Raw genomic sequence first — 20,436 nt, forward strand, 5'->3', positions numbered from 1 at the left:
CATCTCAACACACCGTCACATAAGTTGAGACCCAACCAGAAAAGAGTATGCAAAGTAATATTCACACCCATACTTTTAGCTAGGAGGGCGTCTGGACGTCCTGAGGACAAAACATGAAAAAATGGACGCCCAGTCTTTTCTCAGCAGGACGCCCAAAATGTCAGATTGTTAGTGCCTGTATAATGCTCTACTCGTAGTGTCATCACACTGGTTTCCATGAAAAAGGTTCATGGTTATTTATGATTGAAATGTGCAGATTCTCGACCCTTTTGCAGCTGTAGCTTGGCACCCACATTTGTTTACCGGCATAATCTCATGGTTATCTTCATCTCGCTAGTCGCCAAACTTGCGGCATGGAATATATATATATATATATATGAAATGTGTTCAACACAAAAATAACAACCATTGTTGTCTCTCGTGTGCAAACAAGGTGACAAAGGATGATTCAACACAAAACAGTCTTGTGACTGCCATTGCAGGCATTTGCTGTACAATGTTTTGTTCTCATCAGACTGGCTTATTGATCCAGCAAGTTCATAAAGACAGAATATTGATTACTTGAACGACTACTCCTCACCTGTTATTGACAAGACAATGTGCACCAGAAAACGGAAAACAAAAGCTTGGTTCATATGGAGAGCTCAGGCATTAGCAGCTCATGCTGGTGAATAAATGAACACATCTGTCACCCAATGGAAACAACACTCCCTCTGTTTAAATGATATCGCTCTCCCAAACACACACTCTGTTAACACCAGATTCACTGACTTGGACCAAGTTAATGTGGGTGGATGAACCAGACGGCCCAGACGCCACGTCAGAGTCAATATATGAATGTTGTGTTTTACCCTAAGACGTTTGAATTGTGAACCATTTTTTGTGTCTGCAAGTGAGCCGCATGCCCCTAACAGTTAAGTGTTGGGTTGCCCGACTATAGCTCCCCGACCACTGACTGTTGACCCATCCTACGTTTCCCTGGATCTCACAGTACCATGGGCAGATTCCACCCAAAAAGGGACATAAACAGAACAAAATAAATGCTCCAGATGTAGACGGATGTGTTCATGTGATAGATGTGAAGGAGATGCTCACTTTATTCCTGGATGGATGAGCACCGATGTCATCCATCCTCACTCCCATGACATAATATATTGACATTGGGAAAGTGGATTTTTGGATCCTATACTGACACAGGAGGCAGCCTTCAGCATTGCGTGTTGATGCATTAGGCTTTCAATATGTTCCGCCCTCTGTGGTATTTTCTGACGCTGTGGGCAGCATGATACAAACAGTCACGCGTTTCAGTCATGGAAACTTTCTGATGGCCCGTTAGTGAGGAGTAGAGCTACATACATAATTATTCAGTTAATAAATGCCATGCAATATTGAGATCCCAAAAACTGCTTTTTGTAAGGTAGCCTTAAAGATGCTGTTGTCAATCTCTCATTACATTAGAGATGATGAGATGCAGAAAACAAAGGTTTGAGTTCTGAGCTCTCTGAATGCATTTCCACTTATCAAATGTGCTAAGAAATAATCCTAAAACAGATTTGGCAATATCTCCTTTCTACTTCAATATCTCAGCACCATAGGCACCAACACATCTTTGTGCATTCACATTTAAGCAACAAATACTTCTAATCCAACACTCCAGATCTCTCCACGTATAAGTAAATGGTGCCAGAGGGCTTTTGATTTGATCCCAGGAGCCTTCACTCAAATATTATTTGTGGCGTGTTTTAAGTGCTGTGGATCAAAAGGAATTTACTACCGTTTTCCATAAAGAAGTAAAGTGATTGCAAAATGGTGAACATTGCCATTCTATTAGTCTGATATCAGTAGTTACTGGGGAGCAAAATCATTGCAGTACATACCTGTAATATCATCAATCTTGTTCTTCAACAGCAATTTTATTTAAACATTTATAATATAAATATCTGTCCAATTACACTTCAAAATGAGCAAAGATTGAAGTTCATTTCAGGGGCAACAAAAACAAGAAATGCAGTTAATCTCTTGTCTGCCAACAAAGCAAAGGCATCAGTAAACAGAAGAGGGATTAGACTTCAGTATCGCTATCTGTCTACATGTGCATCACAGACTTTAATCATTTTGTGTTTGGTATCTCTGGACTGATGTGCGGATGATAACATATCCAAGCCCTGTGCTCTCGAAACTCTCCACAACATACGGGTATTACCCAGCCGGCAGCATAATAAAATATTCAAAACACTTTTGGCTAAGCTAACTTTATAAACATCATTTGTTATTCCTCATCTTCCTATAACGCCTTTATGCAAGATATTTCTACTTTCATTAAAGTGAAAAGCAAGGCTGAATAGTGGTGTGTGAGTCAGACAACATGCAGCAGGTGTGAATGATTATTTCACTTCAAATTAAATTAAATGCAATGTGTTTTTGAATCACAAATGAAAGGAAAAAAAAAGAGAATGCAATAAAAAATCTGGCAACCCACTCCATCATGGAGGCGTCATAGTGGAAAATCTGGCGTGATGACTAAGTAGGAGCAGTTCAACACTGGTCAAAAATGATTTGGACTGTCCGACCCATTGGTCTTATGTATGTTATGTGTCTTATGCTATGCTCTTTATGTGATCACTTTCTTCATCAGTTGTGTCAAGCATCAAGCACAGTGTTAGCTTTAATGTATATGCAGTATTTTTTATATTTAATGTGCTGTAGTGCTTTCTCTAATGTTATTCAAGTTCATGACAGTGATATTACATGTTTATAAGTTCATGAAAGTGATACCGCATGTTTATGAGGATTGAAATCAATCTGGTACAGTGATTCACGGTTTTTCTTTATACAGATCAGTAGTTGATTAAAAATGTCTTGCTTGGTGTGATTTTTTTGGAATGCAAAGACATCAGAATACTCAATAAACATTTACTCTCAATGAAAAACATGTCTAACTACGTGAGTGATCTTAAATAATCATAAATTAACTTGTTAAAGAAACTAAACTCCATCATCGGTTAGTCTTGAGCTAATAGACACATTGGTTTTTATTGACGTGAAAGCTGTGCATAATGTCATGAAGATTCCCTTCACGTATGAAAATATCATACATGCAGCTGCAACAGTACGTCAGCCTCCTGCAATGGCTGTGTATGAGTAGGTGCTCTGCAGTAGTTTTGGGGGAATACCACAGTGCTTTCACGAGCCAATGTGAAGCGGGGAAGTTCTCTCATCCCACTGGGAGAAATCTTCTGGCCCACATGAAGATGATTTGTAAAACCAAACACATGTTCTGCAATACTTTAGTGGCAAACATTTGCAAATCTGTTTTCCAGCTCTTCTTCTGTAACCCTTAATATATTACTATGATTGTTATCAACACAAAAAAGCATACTCAGACCTTTGTTCCAGGACCAGCACCAACTCACTCAGCAGCTTAAAACGCAAGCATTTCAGGAACACTGCCTTCCTTACTGAAAACACTTATGACTGACCACTGCAGTCATGACAGCATGTTGGCGTGGCTTGTTGGTGTGTTAGTATTGCTCACAATATAATGAAGCTAGAAATGACATGACATTGAAATCTAAATACACACACCAGTCCAGACCTGTCTTTAACAAGTTCACTGATTGGAACAAAATAATCTTTCTACTGTGGTGTTTTCAAGATACACGCAGTATTATTTGCTAGCATGTTTCCGAATACATAGAACGCCTTTATGATCATATCATAACTGCTTTGTATAACTACGAGCATAGGAAGTACTAATTTTAAATGCACAGGTTGATGTTTTGAACTCTATTTTGGAAGCTTCTGCAATAAAAACTACAAGACCATCTATCTAATCTAAACAGAACCGTGCATCCATCCTCCAACAAATCTACATCTACAGTATATGAGCATAGATTCATGTTTTATGCTTAAAAGTACCTGGACAATTGGACTTTAAAGTGTAAGAAATGAGTGGTGGGTGGTATGAAATAATAAGAAGAATTCGGCTCACCTTTTCCAGAGCCATGACTCTTTGTTGATACTTTTCCATCCCTCACAGCAACATCATTCCGATAAGGTCCATTGCCAAAGTTCTTCTTCCTTCGACTGCCTTTTAACCAACTCAACGCTTGCCCTAGTGAACTTCCTGTCTTCCTCTGGCTCCGCTGAGCTCTTGCCTCCTTCACCAACACCTCTGTGATATCCCAGGGTACGAGATCTCCAGTGGACCTCCTCCGGGACATCCTGGTGGTTGGACCTGGGAAACGAGACCAGGTGTCACTCACTGAGTCAGGAGCAGCTCAAAAAGTAGAGGGTGAACAAATCTTAGTTGTTTTCTAGAGGCTGTGTCTGTCTGAAACAACATCAGTAAGATGAGATGGACCAGAGTTATACTTGAACCACTGAAAAAAAATAAGTTCAGACTTAATCAAAAACATTGCTCTCATACAGTTCTGTTTCAACGTGTGAGTTGCCTGAATTTTCCACTCTTCCCAGTCATTTTTGTGCTTGGTAGTGCAGAAGCCCCCTGGGACAGAGCTGGACAACCATGTCTGGGCGTGTGTGTGTGTGTATATGTATGGTAGTGTGACATGTGGTTCACATCAGTAGTGTGTGTTACATTCATGTATAGCATTGCACGTTTTTGTTTACAATGTTGATCAAGATCGGTTAATTCTGTGTACCTATCATATTACAGCAGAATTTGTACTTACTCAGCATGTGTCACCTCTTGTGCTCCTGTCTTCCCTCTCCGCCGGAGTTCAGTCTGAGCGAACTGTCTGTGTTTATGTGTGCATGTCTGTGTAGCAGAGTGAATGAAGCTCCATCATGCTCACCAAGCTCCTCCCTCTGAACAGGAGCCAGTCTCTCCTCCCACCTCTTACAGCTCCTCCTTATGCTTCAGACGAGCCTCTTGACCACATTTACATCGCCCTTTGACCCCAACTGTAATGGAGGAGACGTACACATGGGGTGCAAAAGTTGTTGAACTGAATGAACAAATGTACACTTCATTTTTTAAAGAAGTCATTTTCACCAAAAAATATTTTGGCCTTCAAGAGAGGATAAATATAAAAACTTCCACATTATGACAATCATCAAGAATCCGCCACACATTTATTTGGACTGCTGGTTGTTTGTCCTTTGCTTGACACAATATAAGTTGGGCAGTCAGAGGATGGGATGGGTTGAAATGAGTCACAGTTTGTGTCAATGATGCTCAACAGACTGAAATGTTAGAATGTTTCCATAGAAATAACAACGAAAACACACACCCTCTTCCTCTGGCTGGATGGCAGCAACACTGTTTTTACAGTGTGGGACATCAAATCAGACATGAATTAAACCAGTAGAGATGTAGCCATCTACAATGTGATGCGTTCACTTAATATTTTAACAATGTGTTGACACTGTAAACCGACTTTTGGAAAGCGGAGGCCTCAGACCAAAATTTCGTTGCCATAATATAGTGATATGTTTCAGACAATAAAGAAAGTCAAAGTCAAAGTAACTACTCAGGAAATGGTGCCTAGAGTGAATTAGTATTTGCCAATTGGCTCCATAGGCCAAAAAAAAAAGCTTGTTTACCAACCTCTATGAAAAAAGATTACATTTAAACGTTATTGGTTCAGTTTCATAACTGGTCTCATCAAGCTAACTAACCACACAAACATAAAAAAGCCATCAAGTCGATTTCTAAAAGCATCAGTGTGTCAATAGTTGCCCAGTGTGTGTTAAAGGAGAGTGAAAAGAGGCTGCGGGCAGGAAATCCACACTGCCGGTTGGGATAAGCTTCACTCTCTGAGTCCAGCATTATGATTCTCAACCGGCCTTTGTCCTTCAACAGACACATTCTTTCTGCCCTAACTCGTCCTCTCTTTTGCCCTTAAAGCTGAGCACTGGAAATAACAAAAACTGCTCAACTCAACAGTCCACCTCTTCCTTTGCTTTTTTGTTTTATGTTTTTTTTCTTTTTGCCCGTACTAAATTGTGCAACAATGTGTAAACAATCTCATTGACTAATCACAATCACAATACAAGTCGTGTGCGTAACCTGATGCAGTATGTAACCCCACTTCAGTGAGAGTTTCCACACAAGGTCATTGTTACACACGTCAAAAAATAATAAGTACCCATATTACACAAACTATTTCGAATTCAACATCAGGGATTATAACAATGTAGAAAACAGATCATTCATTGTAGAATCAAGAAATTCAAACACAATAGATCACACATAAAACAGACATAATATTATATAGAAATCTCCCACTTTAGATATCTTTTTTTTTTTGTCCCACAGTGGGGAAATTCAAAAAGATATGATTATTAAACAATGTCAACATCATACATTTGAAATGCGTTTTTGGTTATTATGATCAAATGTAAATAAAAAATATATACATAATAATGGCTGTATTGTATGTCTGTGATTTCAAAAGATAAAAAAATGCCAATAAAATGTTTTTGAAACCCATATTGAGTGAAAAACAGACAACTACATTTATCTTTATTGTAAATCAACTGTGGGCCATTTATATAAATGAAATACAGTATTTATTTATTCATTTATTTATGCACATTTGCTTTATTTTTTGTTATAACTTCATAACATCAAGTCAGTCTCAACACTGCGTCCGTTTGCTTCTACAATGATCTAGACACAAATGAAAAACTGCTCACATCTTTACCATTGTTTCCACTCATAAATGCTTCACAAAAACGAAAGATTGGAGGAGTGGGATGTAGAGACAAAAACAGAAACATGGCCTGTAATAATCATTTTTGAGTGATGATTCAGAATTCATCTCTCCATTCTTTCAACAGCTTTGCCCTGCAGTATTGAGGCTGAAAAAGAATCCAGTGGCTACATGTGGGTTTTAAGTCTATAAAAAGCGGAGAATTGACAAAGAAAAGTTTTTTCTAGATGATGAAGAAAATAAGTGAGCTCTCGTGCACCCTCCTGCCGTCTTACCCTGGGCACTCATGGCTCCCAAGAGCAGAACAAATAATGTGGCATCTGAGAGCATCAATTTCACAGCGCACATCAGAAGGACAAAGCTGCAACATGTTGCAAAACGAGGTACAGTCTTCTTTATGAGCCCTTCAGGGAACAATTTGCTCACAATCACCAGGAGCACAAAACTGCACAGACACAGCAATGTCCACACAGACTCTAATATCAACAAAGACAACTGAACCCAAAGTGATGCAACATAAATCGCATCATGAGTGTTTTTAAATGAGGGAGATGAATTGCTGGAGAGTATACAGTATCTGTGGTCGTATCTAAGACACGTGGGATTTCCATGTAGGTAGTCCACAGGAGATCTTGCTGACCTGGACCATCAGCAGTCAATCAGCTCACCTTTGCACGGACAAGTCGCAACTGGTCCATTGATACATCTAGTTTGGAAATCGATCTTCCTTAACCATGGAGGTCAGATTACATATCTTTTATTGGCACCTCAGTGGGAAAATTCAATAAGGTTTAAGATGGCAATCAAGTACAGGAACGAGTGCAGCAAGAGTGAATGAATACTCATCCTTGCCCATTTATGGAAAGTAAGTGGTTTCTCACAGAAGGAAGCATTCACTCATTCATGCAGCAAGAAAAAAATCCTATAGGACATTTTTAGCTTGTATTTTGAAGCGGGCTCTTCGGACTGTTTTCTTAAGCCATTGTGTAACCAGTTGGGCAGTCTGCTTTAAGTCATCATTTGGAAGAACAACTGACACCAGAAACTACTGGGCTGAAAGCTTGAGACGCTTTAATATTTTATTTATTTTTCACAACTATTCCTTCTTAATGATCAGGCCATTGTCCTTGTGGCCTTATAGACCTGTACTCTAACAATCTTTAAGAAACATCTTGCATTTAGGAAAAGTCTTCTTTTTATTTTTTCACCAGAGTAGGTTTATCTGTGGCATACTGTACAGTACCATCTACTCCCTGAGTACTACTATGACTGAACACTTCCATGGTACTCATAGAAATTATTACTAGAAATTATTGGGAAAAAAAAGAATCAACCAGACTTCTGCAAGTCCACAAGTCGATCCTAATATCACATCATGATGTGCAATTCCATTTTTTTTAACAACATTGACAAACACTTCAGTAAGAGTCTTAGTTTCGTAGTAATCATCAAAGTGAAAATAATATTTGACTTTTGTTGCACATTTCCAAATACAAACCTTGATAACACTGAAGGCACTGATTGGAATATTTTAATTATATATTAACCAGGTAGATTCATATTTATTAAATTGAATCAAAGTCGTAGCCATGCACCCGTATCACCTTATATATTTTTCTCATTCAAAATAGAAGAGAAATCTCCTGCACTTAAATTCAACGGAGCCATCACTTTTAAAGACATACGTGTATACATACTTTTCTTTGGCACTATCATCTGTATGTTCTGTTTTCCGAACAGATCCCTATGAATAACTGCAGAACACAGGAGAAAAGAAAACTTCCCTTTGTTTGGACACGGATGATCTGCTCTTCTACACTGATGACACAAGATATTTTTGCAGCAGGAATTCCTGAGAGGGTGTGGTTGCTGCTGGACAAAAACAAGCCACAACTTTCCATCCATCCATCTTTCTCTTTTACTTTGTCTTTTACTTACAGCCAATATGTCTGTTTTTTTTTATCACAGCGGGGTCGGCTAATACAGTGACGTCAGAGTATGGGACCTAATGTGACCTCTGTGACAGCTGGGTGTCACAGCCAGTTCTGTGAGCATTGCAAAAGCAGCATTCCCTGTTTAGGTGACGATAAATAATGATAAAAATGATAATGACTGAAAAAATGATGACTGAACTGTTATGAAACATCATCATAACATCACTCAATCCTTTTCTAACCAGTGCATGTTGCCAGTGCATAACACAGCCCTCATGTGCATAAATTCTTCTGACTGTGGGAGGAAACCGGAGTGCTGTTTTTTAAATTTCATGTTCCAGAAAAAGTCATATGAAGCCATTCCCTGGAAAACAAGTAAATGTGGGTGTAATTAAAACAACATGTAAGTGCCCTTCCAATCTGTCCTCTTAAATAGGCATAATGCAGCAGAGTGGAAAATATCGGAGCATTCAAGGACCCTGACACCATTCATTTCAGAGCTCCCTCAAGACCAGGACCAGCCAACTGCTTCAAACATTGGTCTCCTGATGACAGTGACAGAATGCTGGCTGAAAGACACTCATGAAAACAAACACTAAAATATGTTCACTGTCACTAAACATCACTTACTAGAGCAATGTAGTGGTGAAGGGGAGAATGTAGATAAGATATCTGTGGCTATCAGATAACCTGCAGGACATAGTCAGAAGACCTAAACAAACAAATCAGTAGTTTGTCAGAGTCCTGCAATAAATTGCTGACAACGTGCCTGGGAGCAAAGGATTTACCTCAACATCTCCACAGTCCACAGGTCCCAACAAACTTTACCTCTGACCTTCAACACCAAAATGTTTTCACCTCCTTCTTCCTGTATTGTAACATTATTTTACATTCATATTTTTCACATTGCATTCATTACTCATAAACCATGATAAAACTTTCATCAGCTGGATATTTCAACCAAGCGTAACCTGTAAGCAGCAATTTCATAGAATTAAGGTTTTTTTTTATTTCTAAATTACAGTATGTTGCAACATTTATAAATCAAATGGAAAACAACTTGATGATTTTCGTAATTTGTTGTTCGGTCCTGGAACAATTTTTGGTTTTCCCCTTATGCGAGAGATTTTTTGGGAGCTCCAAGAAAATTACAGTGTGCTGAGATCGACCTTCCGAAGCCTGAGGTTGGCAACAGTAATCTGAAGTTGGGCAAACAATGCACAATTTTAGCATCGTTCCATACTAAACACAACACACACAGTACAAGAAAATCATAAAAACAGAAAATGTGATGGTCAACTACAACAGATCAGTGACACCATGTTTTTGTCAAGTTTGTACCAAGGAACTTGGCTATCAGATGGGGCTGAAACAGAAGAAAATGCCTAGACACGCCCATGCCCATTCGTCATTAGGGCAGATAAACACTGACTGCAGAAATGCAAATATAACGTATTTCACTTTCAAAGTCCCCCGTCAGTGAATAAATCCAGCTGAGCAGCTCAACGCTGCCTAATACAGACTGAGGTGATTCACATAAGGCTTTTGCTCCGTCTAGTGGTAAACCAGAGTATGACACTGAATTTGTCATACATCGTCCACCACAAGTTGACAACTCAGTAGGCAGTCTGATTTTGTTATTGAACCACCAACATTCACCTGCTTTCCCAAATCCCCTTTCACGTGTGTCATTTTTCAGGAATTTTCCAGATGAATTATTCATATCTGGAAGCCATTTGCTGGCCATGAACTTGTAGGTCCATGATATCAACTTGTGTTTGTGATCTACTTTATATCTCACTTGAACCCATTTGATTTTCATTTTATGTACATTGACCCCCTTTTTCCAATATATATATATATATATATATATATATATATATATATATATATATATATATATATATATATATATATATATATATATATATATATATGTATATGTTCAACATAATCTTCCAAACTAATTTTATGTGGCCCACAGAGGCTATATATATATTTAGGTATATATATTTATCTGATTCTTCTTTTACAGCTACACTGTTGAACAAGGCCAGTGTATGAAGTAAATAAATATTTTTAATGATGAATTGATTTAAATTTTATGTACATTGAGCCTCTGTGGGAAAGATTATTTTGATTATATATATATATATATATATATATATATATATATATATATATATATATATATATATATATATAGAGAGAGAGAGAGAGAGAGAGAGAGAGAGAGAGAGAGATTCTTCTTTTACAGCTACACTGTTGAACAAAGCCTGTGTATGAAGTAAATAAATATTTTTACCTCAATGTTATGAGATGCAGATGAGTATATTTATAACAACATGGATAAATTTGATTTCAAAAATATTGCGTGCCATACAGTAATATTGGACATTAATAGATAAAGTGATGAAACACGATAAAGAATGCTATTTTACAAGACACTGTTGCAGCATAAAGGAAAGAAAATAAACACACAAGGATTGACATGCATTTGCTTCTTTGACTCAAATGCAATGACTACATAGGTGTGCATGAAGTGGTCTTGGTCTGCCAAAGGACGACATGGGGCCCCACTCACCTACCAACTAGATTATATGGCATTTTAAACCCATTTTTCACAATCGTCAATTCTCCTAATACACCCGCAGTCTGAGTTCCCCTTCAATTTCCCCAGTTCATAAGCTGCACAACACCACCTGTTGGTCTATTGTCAGGGTCAGAGGTTCAGTGGAAAACCAATCCTCCCACGGGAAGCAACCCGAAAAGCGCAAGTGGCTATTTAAAGATGTCAGGATAATGAGGAGGCACGGCTGGAATTCTGTGACCATGTTCTCCCTCATCATGATCATAATCACCAACAGCCATATTGGACTCCTCCCCAGCTTTAAGATGCTGTATTTTTAAACATGCATATTGTTAAATAAATCTTCTTCACCACAGAGCATCACTGACACCACCCTTTGTCATTCATTTTAGTTCTCAACTTGTGCCTGACCCAGATAAAAAAACTCTTGGATCCTCTTCCTTGCAGCCGTTTGCTTATAAATAAACCTAAACAGATTTGAGGTCGTCATGGTCACACATAGTTCCCTGCTGACTGAGAAAGAGGGAGCGTCGAGAGAGGGTGAGGGGACTTGCCATTCCGCTTTCTCTCTCTTGGACTCAGCACACTCCACTCCTGCTCTCTCAGTTTTGGCACCAGAATGAATCAGGGAGACAAACATCCAGCTACAGAAGGAAGTAAGTCCCGTTTAATGCAATGTTTCTATGTTGTTTTGTAATAAAATATTTTGAGCAAAGCTTAGTAAGAAACAGCAAAAGCTCTGTGGTTAGGGAATGTTCTGTGTTTGTCCTGACAGCTGGTCTTCCTCCCAAGAGGGACAGTCACATATAACTGTCAAACAGAAAGAGCTTGCCTTCACTGGAAACTAAAGTTACTGCTTCTATAAAATAAGGATTACATTGAAATATGAAATTCCCGCAGTGCTCCAATGTGGACCACAATTTCATAAAGGTTTCTTTTTTTTTTGCCAATGCTTTTACAGGATGTATCACACGGAAGTGTGATTCAGTCAGGTCGAAGATATGGACACTAAAACTAAGTTCTTTGTCATATAAATACATTGAAATTTGTAACTCCATTTAAAATACAATTGTTAGGGTTTCAGAAAACAATGTCCTATAATATATTTATTTTGTTTTTATGAATTAAAATAGTCAAAAGCAAACTTCAGAAAAACTGAAACCTTCACATATGGCACTCACTAGAAATATGAATCACGGAAGTCAATAAAAAATTACGATGCAATCACAACAAAAAAAATGTCAGTTTGCCAGACTTCAGTCGGTCCAGAGACCTCCTCCAGATTTTCTGGGTTAAAGGAAACCAATAGACGTAATCTCTACAGACAGTCATGGGTCTAACTCCAGGCTTCTTTCTCAGTTTGGAATGTCCAGAACACGTGACCTGGAGCAGGTGTACTATAAACCTCTTACAGTCACTGCCCAAAGCATGCTATAGGCAAAGATACAAACATTTTCACCATTAAATTAAAAATGATTCATTTGCAAAAACAGCTTGACAGCTTGAACACTGTCCATTTGTCGCTCCATCCCTCCCTTACTAGTGAGAAAGACAGTTGCAACCTGGACATTGCACCCTTTGCTGTCAGAGAACCATGGTCTTAGACTGAGTGAACTAAACTGAGCCTCAACTAGTATGTCAATATTTTTCAATATTGTCAATATTGTGCGGTGAGAGACCGTCACACTATTTTCCTGAATTTGTCTGGAGATAGAGCGGTGCCATATCATATCTGTCAAAGTAAGAAGATTGTATGGATTGTTTTGGTCACATTCGATGAATTACAGATCTATGCTGATGCGCTGCCTCTCACAAAAAAATCTAAATGTGTCTTCATATAAGGAAAAGAAAACTTGAAGAAGATACTTGAACAATATCCTAAAGCTGGAGGAAGCATTTTTCATATTCATTTCATATTGTCAGATTTTTTTGCCTTTCAGGACTGTTTAAGACTTGGTTGAACTAAGCAGAAACATGCAAATTAGTCTCAAAAAAACTTAAAAATACAAGATGAATCAAAATTATAACTTCAACATTTTAAAAAATGTGATATGACATTGTTGCCTTATTGCCCCTAACTACAGATGATTTCATTTTCTGCAAATAGCATAACAACATAGCCAAGTGTCAGTAAGTACAATTTCAACAAATGAATCGGGATTTTCTACAATTTCATTAGAGAACACTGTGGCTTAAAAAGGTTGAAAAACACCGCTCTATATTGTATATTCAGCTACATATAACCTCACGGGTAGAAGGTCTCGGCGTTACAAGCCAAAATACCTCACAGGCTATGCAACTTAATTCTGTTCATATAAAATTATAAACAGAACCGATGACAAGGGCTGACTTTCTATTGAAGTCAAAAAGCTGGTGGTTCTTTCTATATTCGCTTCTTGTCATGTATGGTATGTTTCATTCTATAAAGTGCTCACATAATCTGTTTCGGACATTTTAGTGTTCAAAGAAACACACACAAAGAAACACACTTTAAATTCTGTCTGTCTGACAAAGAGTTTAACTTTTCTCTGAAGATTGTATGTATATTTGGACAATCTCCTTCAAAGATGAAAAATAATTCTCCAGGAATAATTCATAAAGTAAATATATTGTTCTAGCCAAAATAATGCAAAAAATAAAATAAAAATAGATCTCCACTTTTTAAGGGTCATGTATTAAAACCTAAGTTTGTAATCAACCAGGAAGCAGGTGTCTCTAGGAACAAACTATTTTCCAGCATTGAGAAATTTTAAAACAATATGAACCTTATCAGGACATAAAACAACTGACAACATTCATACTGCTAGTAATCATTCTCTCAACCATCACATTTATATTTATATATTTCTATGTATATTTCAAATATATAACTTCAGTCACATAAATTTATGTACAGCACTTGTTTAGATTCATTACTTAGCATTTAATAAAGAAAGTAAGTGTACTTTACAATCAATATTTTCAGCCAAAAACTGTTCATTATTACCTTACAATGACTGAACGCAAGGAGAAATATAAACGTCAAGAGATCAGTAATTATCCTCAGTTTGATTGTTGTCGTTCTTATTATGTTCTTTCCACATTCCCTTAACGGAAACAGCTGACTATTACATGTCAATAATTTCTTTGAACATTACTTTAAAGTTTGAATTTTTGAAAGTTTTATTATAGATTTAATGGACCATCAAGTGGTGAGTGCTGCCAAACTGTCAAGCGATTAAGTTACATGACACCCGATGTGTCTGCTGTCAGGCACCTTCCTTTTCATGTCCGTGTCAGGTTTTAACTGTTCAGATACAGGTGTCGAGCGCCTGTCTTACCTGAAATAATGCACCCGCTTCGGTTCGACTTGAAACGCTGGTATGTTTTGGGGAGGCTCTGGAGAGCCCCGCGACGGCTACCCAAACATTAGCCTGATCAATGCTAGTTTGAGTTTGGTCGGAGCGCCTCACACCGGCGTGCTGCGTTCCAGGCCAACTCGGACATACGTGAGATGATAAACCAAACGTGTAAAACAACAACAAAAAAAGATCATAAAATGAGATTTATGATTGTAGCTCGAGCAGTGATAGTGTCGTGTGACTAGTGCGCGGTAGCATCAACTGCTGTTTTAGAATAGAAACTGGTGTGTCTAAAAGCTCCTTGTTTGAGAAACAAGCTACAAACGTTCTCAACGGGTCTTTCCTCTTACAGTGCTGTTTCATACTGCTTGACCCACTGTATATCTGTGAGTGTGTGTCTCTTGTGTTGTGTCTGGAGTGCTGGCAAATGCTTTGCAGGACACAATTAGGGCAGCTACATCCATCTGCACCGTGGTATGTTATGATAATCTGACAGCGAATATATACACCACATCTGCGTGAGGCATGACCATTAGTGAGCGTCACTTGATCCCAGGTGTTTATAGTCAAGTCGCAGCTGACATTTGTTGAACTGCTTCAACATTAAATTACTGTTGCTGTCACAGACAGGAGCTTAAGCTGGTTCTGAGGACAGACTTGTCAATGTATCATGTATGAAATTTCACTGAGAATAGATCTAACAAAAATAGCCATTTTAATATTTCTCTAACTTTTTCTTTCCTTGAAAGGATGACAATTTGTTCTCCACAAACAGAGCACTGAAAGAATTAAAAGCAATGGATGACCTGGAGAGCAGCGATTCATCATCTGAGTTGGAGCCTCTCATGATACAAGAGGAGGATGGTCATGCCAGTAGACCTCAGACAGAAGAAATGGGGACAATAAACACAGACTACTCTGAGTTTTGCTTCTCAGCAGCACAGTTAAAGCAATCCGCGCTGATGAGGCCGTACCTGCAGGAAATGGACAACTTACTGAAGAGCTGTGAGGAGCTTACAGGATTCACTATGGCTACTAAATACAATGACACAACCCTCAGTGTTACACCAAGTACTGATAAAATAATCAAGGCCAGTGATGGAGAGGCAAGTGTCCTTACAAACTATCTTTCAACAAACTACATTGACACCAGGACAGAAAATGCTTCCCAGAAGACTAACATGCCCCTCACATCAGCTGGGAACAAGCTGAGTGACAACTTGATGGAATATGAGGGGCAGCTTTTGGGGATGCTGGCCATGCTAGATGACAGTATGGAAGAGACAGGTGTGGACTTGGAACGGCAAGTCTGGGCAACAGGCCAAGAATATGTGCACATCAGTAAAATGCTTCAAAGTTGCATGGACCACCAACTGAACACTGAACTGTATGAGGCAGAGGACACTGAACTGTATGAGGCAGAGGAAATGAGCCAAAACGACACGATAATTTCACCTATTTGTGAGACAGATTTAGGCTCAGAGATGTCCGTGGCATTGATGCCAGTTGAGAGGAGAGAACATCAGCTAGAGTTGAGCAAAGGGATGAAGCAGACATGTGGAGACGTCATGGAGGAAAGTGAAGCAGGTGCAGAAATACTCTCTAAATCTGAGAGTTTGTTTAAATTGGCCTCCAACTTAGATGAATTAACAGCATTGGGAAATGATTTTGGAGAACATATAGAGCAAGTGCAGTGTTTGGAGAAACAGAGACGAGATCTACTCACTGAGTTACTCAAGTTACTTGACCAACAAGAAACCCAAAGTGGTGAAGAGGAGATAAATATGGAGGGAGAAGAGACAGAGGAGCAGATTTCCAACAAAGTGGATGCGTTATTGACATCAATGAAAAAAGTGGAGGCGGTCAGTCGGGAGGAGAAGAAGAGAACCAGACTCATTCTAAGAGAAGAAAGATCAAAAGCAGAACAAAGTGTTTGGAAGGTGATTCTAGAGCGGCAGGCACTGCAGGAGGAGCTCAGGAAGCTAAAGAAAAGGCTTTTCACCATGGCTTGGGAGTGTGCTCAGAGCCAGGCCACGCTCCGCAGACAGCAGAGCCAAATGGAGTTGCTGCACAAAGAAGAGGTAGGAATCACAAAGAGTTATATATTTGCATCGGCCTGATTTGTTTTTAAGCAGACTATTTGATTGTTATTATTCACTGGAAGAATCAGAAATGGACTCAAACCATTAGCACCACAGCTGTTCTTTACTTTTGTCAGGAGATGAAAGGAAAAAACGTAATACTAAATCAAATAATTCTTACACATTTTTCAAACATTAGAGTATTATACATTAATAATTATGATTATACAACATAAAAAATAACTTTTAAAAAATAACTTAAAATTTGGCATTGCCTTTCATAATGTGTATTTTGTTGTTGTAATCATAGAATCATGAACAGAATACACTGCAATTACAGTATGGCTATCTCACCTGTTTGCTGTTGACAGGTAACACCAGCAGTCAATCATTATCCAAACACTGGCTGCTACATACATACAAATAGATGGGGACGGGAACACCAAAGAGGATACCACAGTAGAGCTGGCCATGGTGCGGGCCGTGTCGAGATGTCCCAGAGAAAGTACAGCATATAGCAGCAGGGTGTAAAATGCTAGCAGGATCAGCGTACATTGCCTACATAGAGAGGTGCAACCAAGTGGTTGGGATAGTGTACAGGAACATCTGCACCCAGTACAGACTAGAAGTACCCAAATCCCAATTGGACGCACCACCAGATGTGGAAGGGAAAGACCGCTGTAGTACTCGTGGAAATAGGAGCGTTCTGAGGGGTGACCCTCAAATTGGAAAGTGGCTCCAGCAGAAGGTACAACATCAACACCAGGAACAACATCCGAAGCCTCAGTCCTGAAGAGTGAGTGCAGTCCTAGGAACAGCTAAGATACTGCGCAGAACCCTCAAACTCTCAGGCATCTGGCAGAGGACCCGAGCTTGAGAAATAACCTTGAATTACCTCCCTACGAGGGTGAGAGGGACATTTTTTATTTATCTATTTTTTCCCACAATGTACATCAAACTGTGAGAGAGTGCATGAGGATACTGAACAATACTGATCGATGTTCATCATAATATCAAGGCAGTGCGCTTGCGCTTGCATCTGTCACCTACAGGAGATTATTGAAAGTAAACTCCAGCATGTCTTCTAGGACAAGCTTCATTCTCTGCTCCTCCAGCTGACGGAGGAAAGCTCCCAGTTAAGGTCAGCTCATCAGCAACAGCTCCTGAAGCTGCAAGAACAACTTCAGATCACCAGCCAGACCTGCCGTACGCAAGAGGAAATGACAGAATATAAGAGACATTCCTGTGGCGACATCCAGCAGTATCTGAGCGGGGGTCTCCATGCGCTGGAAGAAAGGTGCACTCACTTATCTTTTCCCAATTTTCCCTATTTCTTCCTAAACACATGTAGCAAAGTTAGTTTCATGCATTTTCAATTAATCTCTGCCATACGCATGAATTACCATTGTCATTACATACACAAGGCAGAGCTGCAGAATATGTCTCACATCTTTAATTCTATGCAGGTACGAACCTATTTTGATGGCCCTGTTAAAAAGAAGAGAGGCAACAAGTGGAGCTCTTGTGAAAGCCAAAGAACAAGCCCAACAGCTTAAAGTTCAAGTGAGACCTTTAAAGGAAGAGGTCCAAAAGCTCGAATTCCACCGGGTTTGTTTGGAGGAGAAACTGAAACTCTGTAGCCTGCAGAGACGAGAAGAATTGGGACAATATAAAGTAAGTGGTGGAAAAGGGGAATGATTTACTTTTACTCTTGTGAGCCAACAAGTATGATCTCTTTCAACCAGGAAATGGTGACTTGTCTGGAGGAGAAGAGCAGAGAATTGAAAACTGAACTGATGATCCAGAGGAGAAAAAGACAAGATATAGAGGAGATTAAGGAGAGCCTCACCAGACAGCTGCTGGTTTACAGGTGAGTGGTAAGTTCTTTTTTGCCAAAGGATGTATAAGATAATAAAAATCTTTTCACCAACAGGGCTGCAGATGGGGATCACAACGCACTTGACCACAATGAAGAAACGTGATTTCGATTTGATAGGACTTTTTTTTTTCACCTGCAGTATTTGGAATCCCGCACTTTAGGCTTTACAAGACTCTCAAGATCTTTTGTTACCTTTTTATACAGTTAATGGTCATTATTGTATTCTGTGCCTTTGATGAGAAGCATGCCCATATGTGAAACGATTGAAGCATAAATATCATGCAGTCCCACTAGCGCAAGACTGACATTTACTGACAGTTACTTCTTGTTTCTCTGACTTTGTCATGATAATTGTTCAAATGTTTTTATCACATAGCATGCATTTTGAGATCAGCTAGAGCAGGGGTCGGAATTGTGGTATGGGGAAAAAAGACTGTGTTTGTTATTGAGCTAAATCTTTCACTAGCAGTGTCTTGGGTGATAAAGAAAGATGAGGGCTGGACGGGGACATAGAAACGGCCCTGGCATATTTGTCTTTGGCAACCCACTGTGATTTTGCTGCTGCCAGACATCCAAATTCAGCAGTCTGCATGGGAGGAGAGAGGTTGTGGTATGTCCAAGCTATCATTGATCTTAAAATTCTCTCAAAATGACATACAATAATCCCTACTGCCATGTGAAACTGCTTCTCCTTCCAGACCTCCACTTTTCTTACGTAACTCGGCCCATCGCTGACGCTTCACGTTCAGCTGTTTATCTAAATGACTGGAAACTTAGTCAAGAATCCGCAGAATATCATCCAGGAGTAGCGAGGTGTGAAAGTTTGAAAATGAACCAATGGGCTGCTTTCCTTGTCATACGTGTCGGCCACTGAGAGGAAGCTGCTCGCTAACAGATTTCATTGGACATGTTAATCAAAACGTCAACGTTCCGTCGGCCATTCCAATGTATTTAAGAATTGGGCTGCATCGGCCTAAAATGGGCATTGTCTGGTGCATGTATGTAGCAAATTGGTAGTAACCATTTGGATCACTGGTGGCCATAAAGTGACGGCTGTCTGGTGGTTTTAAAACGGTTGGTGATCCCTGTACTAGAGAGTGGAGGATGCCTTCATTACATTATGGATATTATTGTCATGATACAGTCTCAACTTGGTTGCTTCTATGTGTATTTCTGTGTTGTTGTCATGCCATGCTTTGCACCGCCAACAAATATGTTTGTATTTTCAGTCAGCAACTTAGACATTTATGTGTTGAACAGTGGCTTGTGTTTTCGTATTCACCTTTTTTTCCTAGTAATGGTACTCAATAAATCTTTTAACTCTCGCGTGGCCCTCCCATTTACTGCACACTAATACCATTCTTTTTGTGAACCATTTTTATTTACTTTTTAAACAAACAAACATGGAATTCACGATTATCTTGAAATGTATGGTTCAAATTACACCAAAAGTTTGAGTACAGCAACAAACTGGATTAAATAGCCTACCCAACTCCTGTCTGTCTCACATTTAATACATTTATGGTTTTTTTTATTATTACTATTAGTAACATGAGCGGCGCATTATGTTATTTATGATCAACTTATGTCAAATTTCGGATCTACACTAAATGGACTACTTTAGCGTAATTTGCAAATACAAATGGTGGTAGATCACGCTGACTTCTCTTAGAACAAAAGACGTAAAAATGTCTCGATTTTGTCTACGTTTAAAGACACGCTCGGGCACACAAATTCTTTCCTTGTTCAGACTTTTGCTGAGAATATTTCTTATTTACATAATGTTTCCCCCGTCTTCTCACCCTTAACCTAACCATCCTAAACAAATGACGATCAATATATACATCATATCACATCAATCCGTCACACATACACGCACGCGGTTTCTTTTTTTTTTTTCTTCTATTTTCTTTCTGTCAGTGGCCACGTGC

General features: G+C 39.0%; 2 protein-coding genes across 4 annotated transcripts in view; one reads left to right on the top strand and one right to left on the bottom strand.

Moving 5' to 3' along the window:
• kiaa1522 (KIAA1522 ortholog) overlaps positions 1 to 14,642 on the bottom strand; it is a 43,770-nt gene extending 29,128 nt beyond the window's left edge. For 2 of the 3 annotated variants that reach the window (XM_053862762.1, XM_053862761.1), the window contains exons 1-3: positions 14,525 to 14,642; positions 4,695 to 4,926; positions 3,992 to 4,237 (exon numbers count right to left, since the gene is read on the bottom strand). In XM_053862762.1, coding sequence (XP_053718737.1) covers positions 3,992 to 4,237; positions 4,695 to 4,701 — 253 coding nt within the window. In that variant the 5' untranslated portion in view covers positions 4,702 to 4,926; positions 14,525 to 14,642. The remainder of the gene's footprint in view (positions 1 to 3,991; positions 4,238 to 4,694; positions 4,927 to 14,524) is intronic. The other variant, XM_053862763.1, reaches the window with a different exon arrangement.
• On the top strand, positions 11,729 to 19,800 carry sync (syncoilin, intermediate filament protein). The gene is made up of 6 exons (XM_053862766.1): positions 11,729 to 11,860; positions 15,295 to 16,626; positions 17,715 to 17,923; positions 18,093 to 18,300; positions 18,372 to 18,496; positions 18,560 to 19,800. The coding sequence occupies exons 2-6, from the start codon at positions 15,343 to 15,345 to the stop codon at positions 18,606 to 18,608; spliced, it is 1,875 nt and encodes a 624-aa protein (XP_053718741.1). The 5' UTR covers positions 11,729 to 11,860; positions 15,295 to 15,342; the 3' UTR covers positions 18,609 to 19,800.
• Positions 19,801 to 20,436: the final 636 nt, after the last annotated feature.

Source organism: Synchiropus splendidus, chromosome 4 (genome assembly GCF_027744825.2).
Source record: "Synchiropus splendidus isolate RoL2022-P1 chromosome 4, RoL_Sspl_1.0, whole genome shotgun sequence".
Lineage (NCBI taxonomy): Eukaryota > Metazoa > Chordata > Actinopteri > Syngnathiformes > Callionymidae > Synchiropus > Synchiropus splendidus.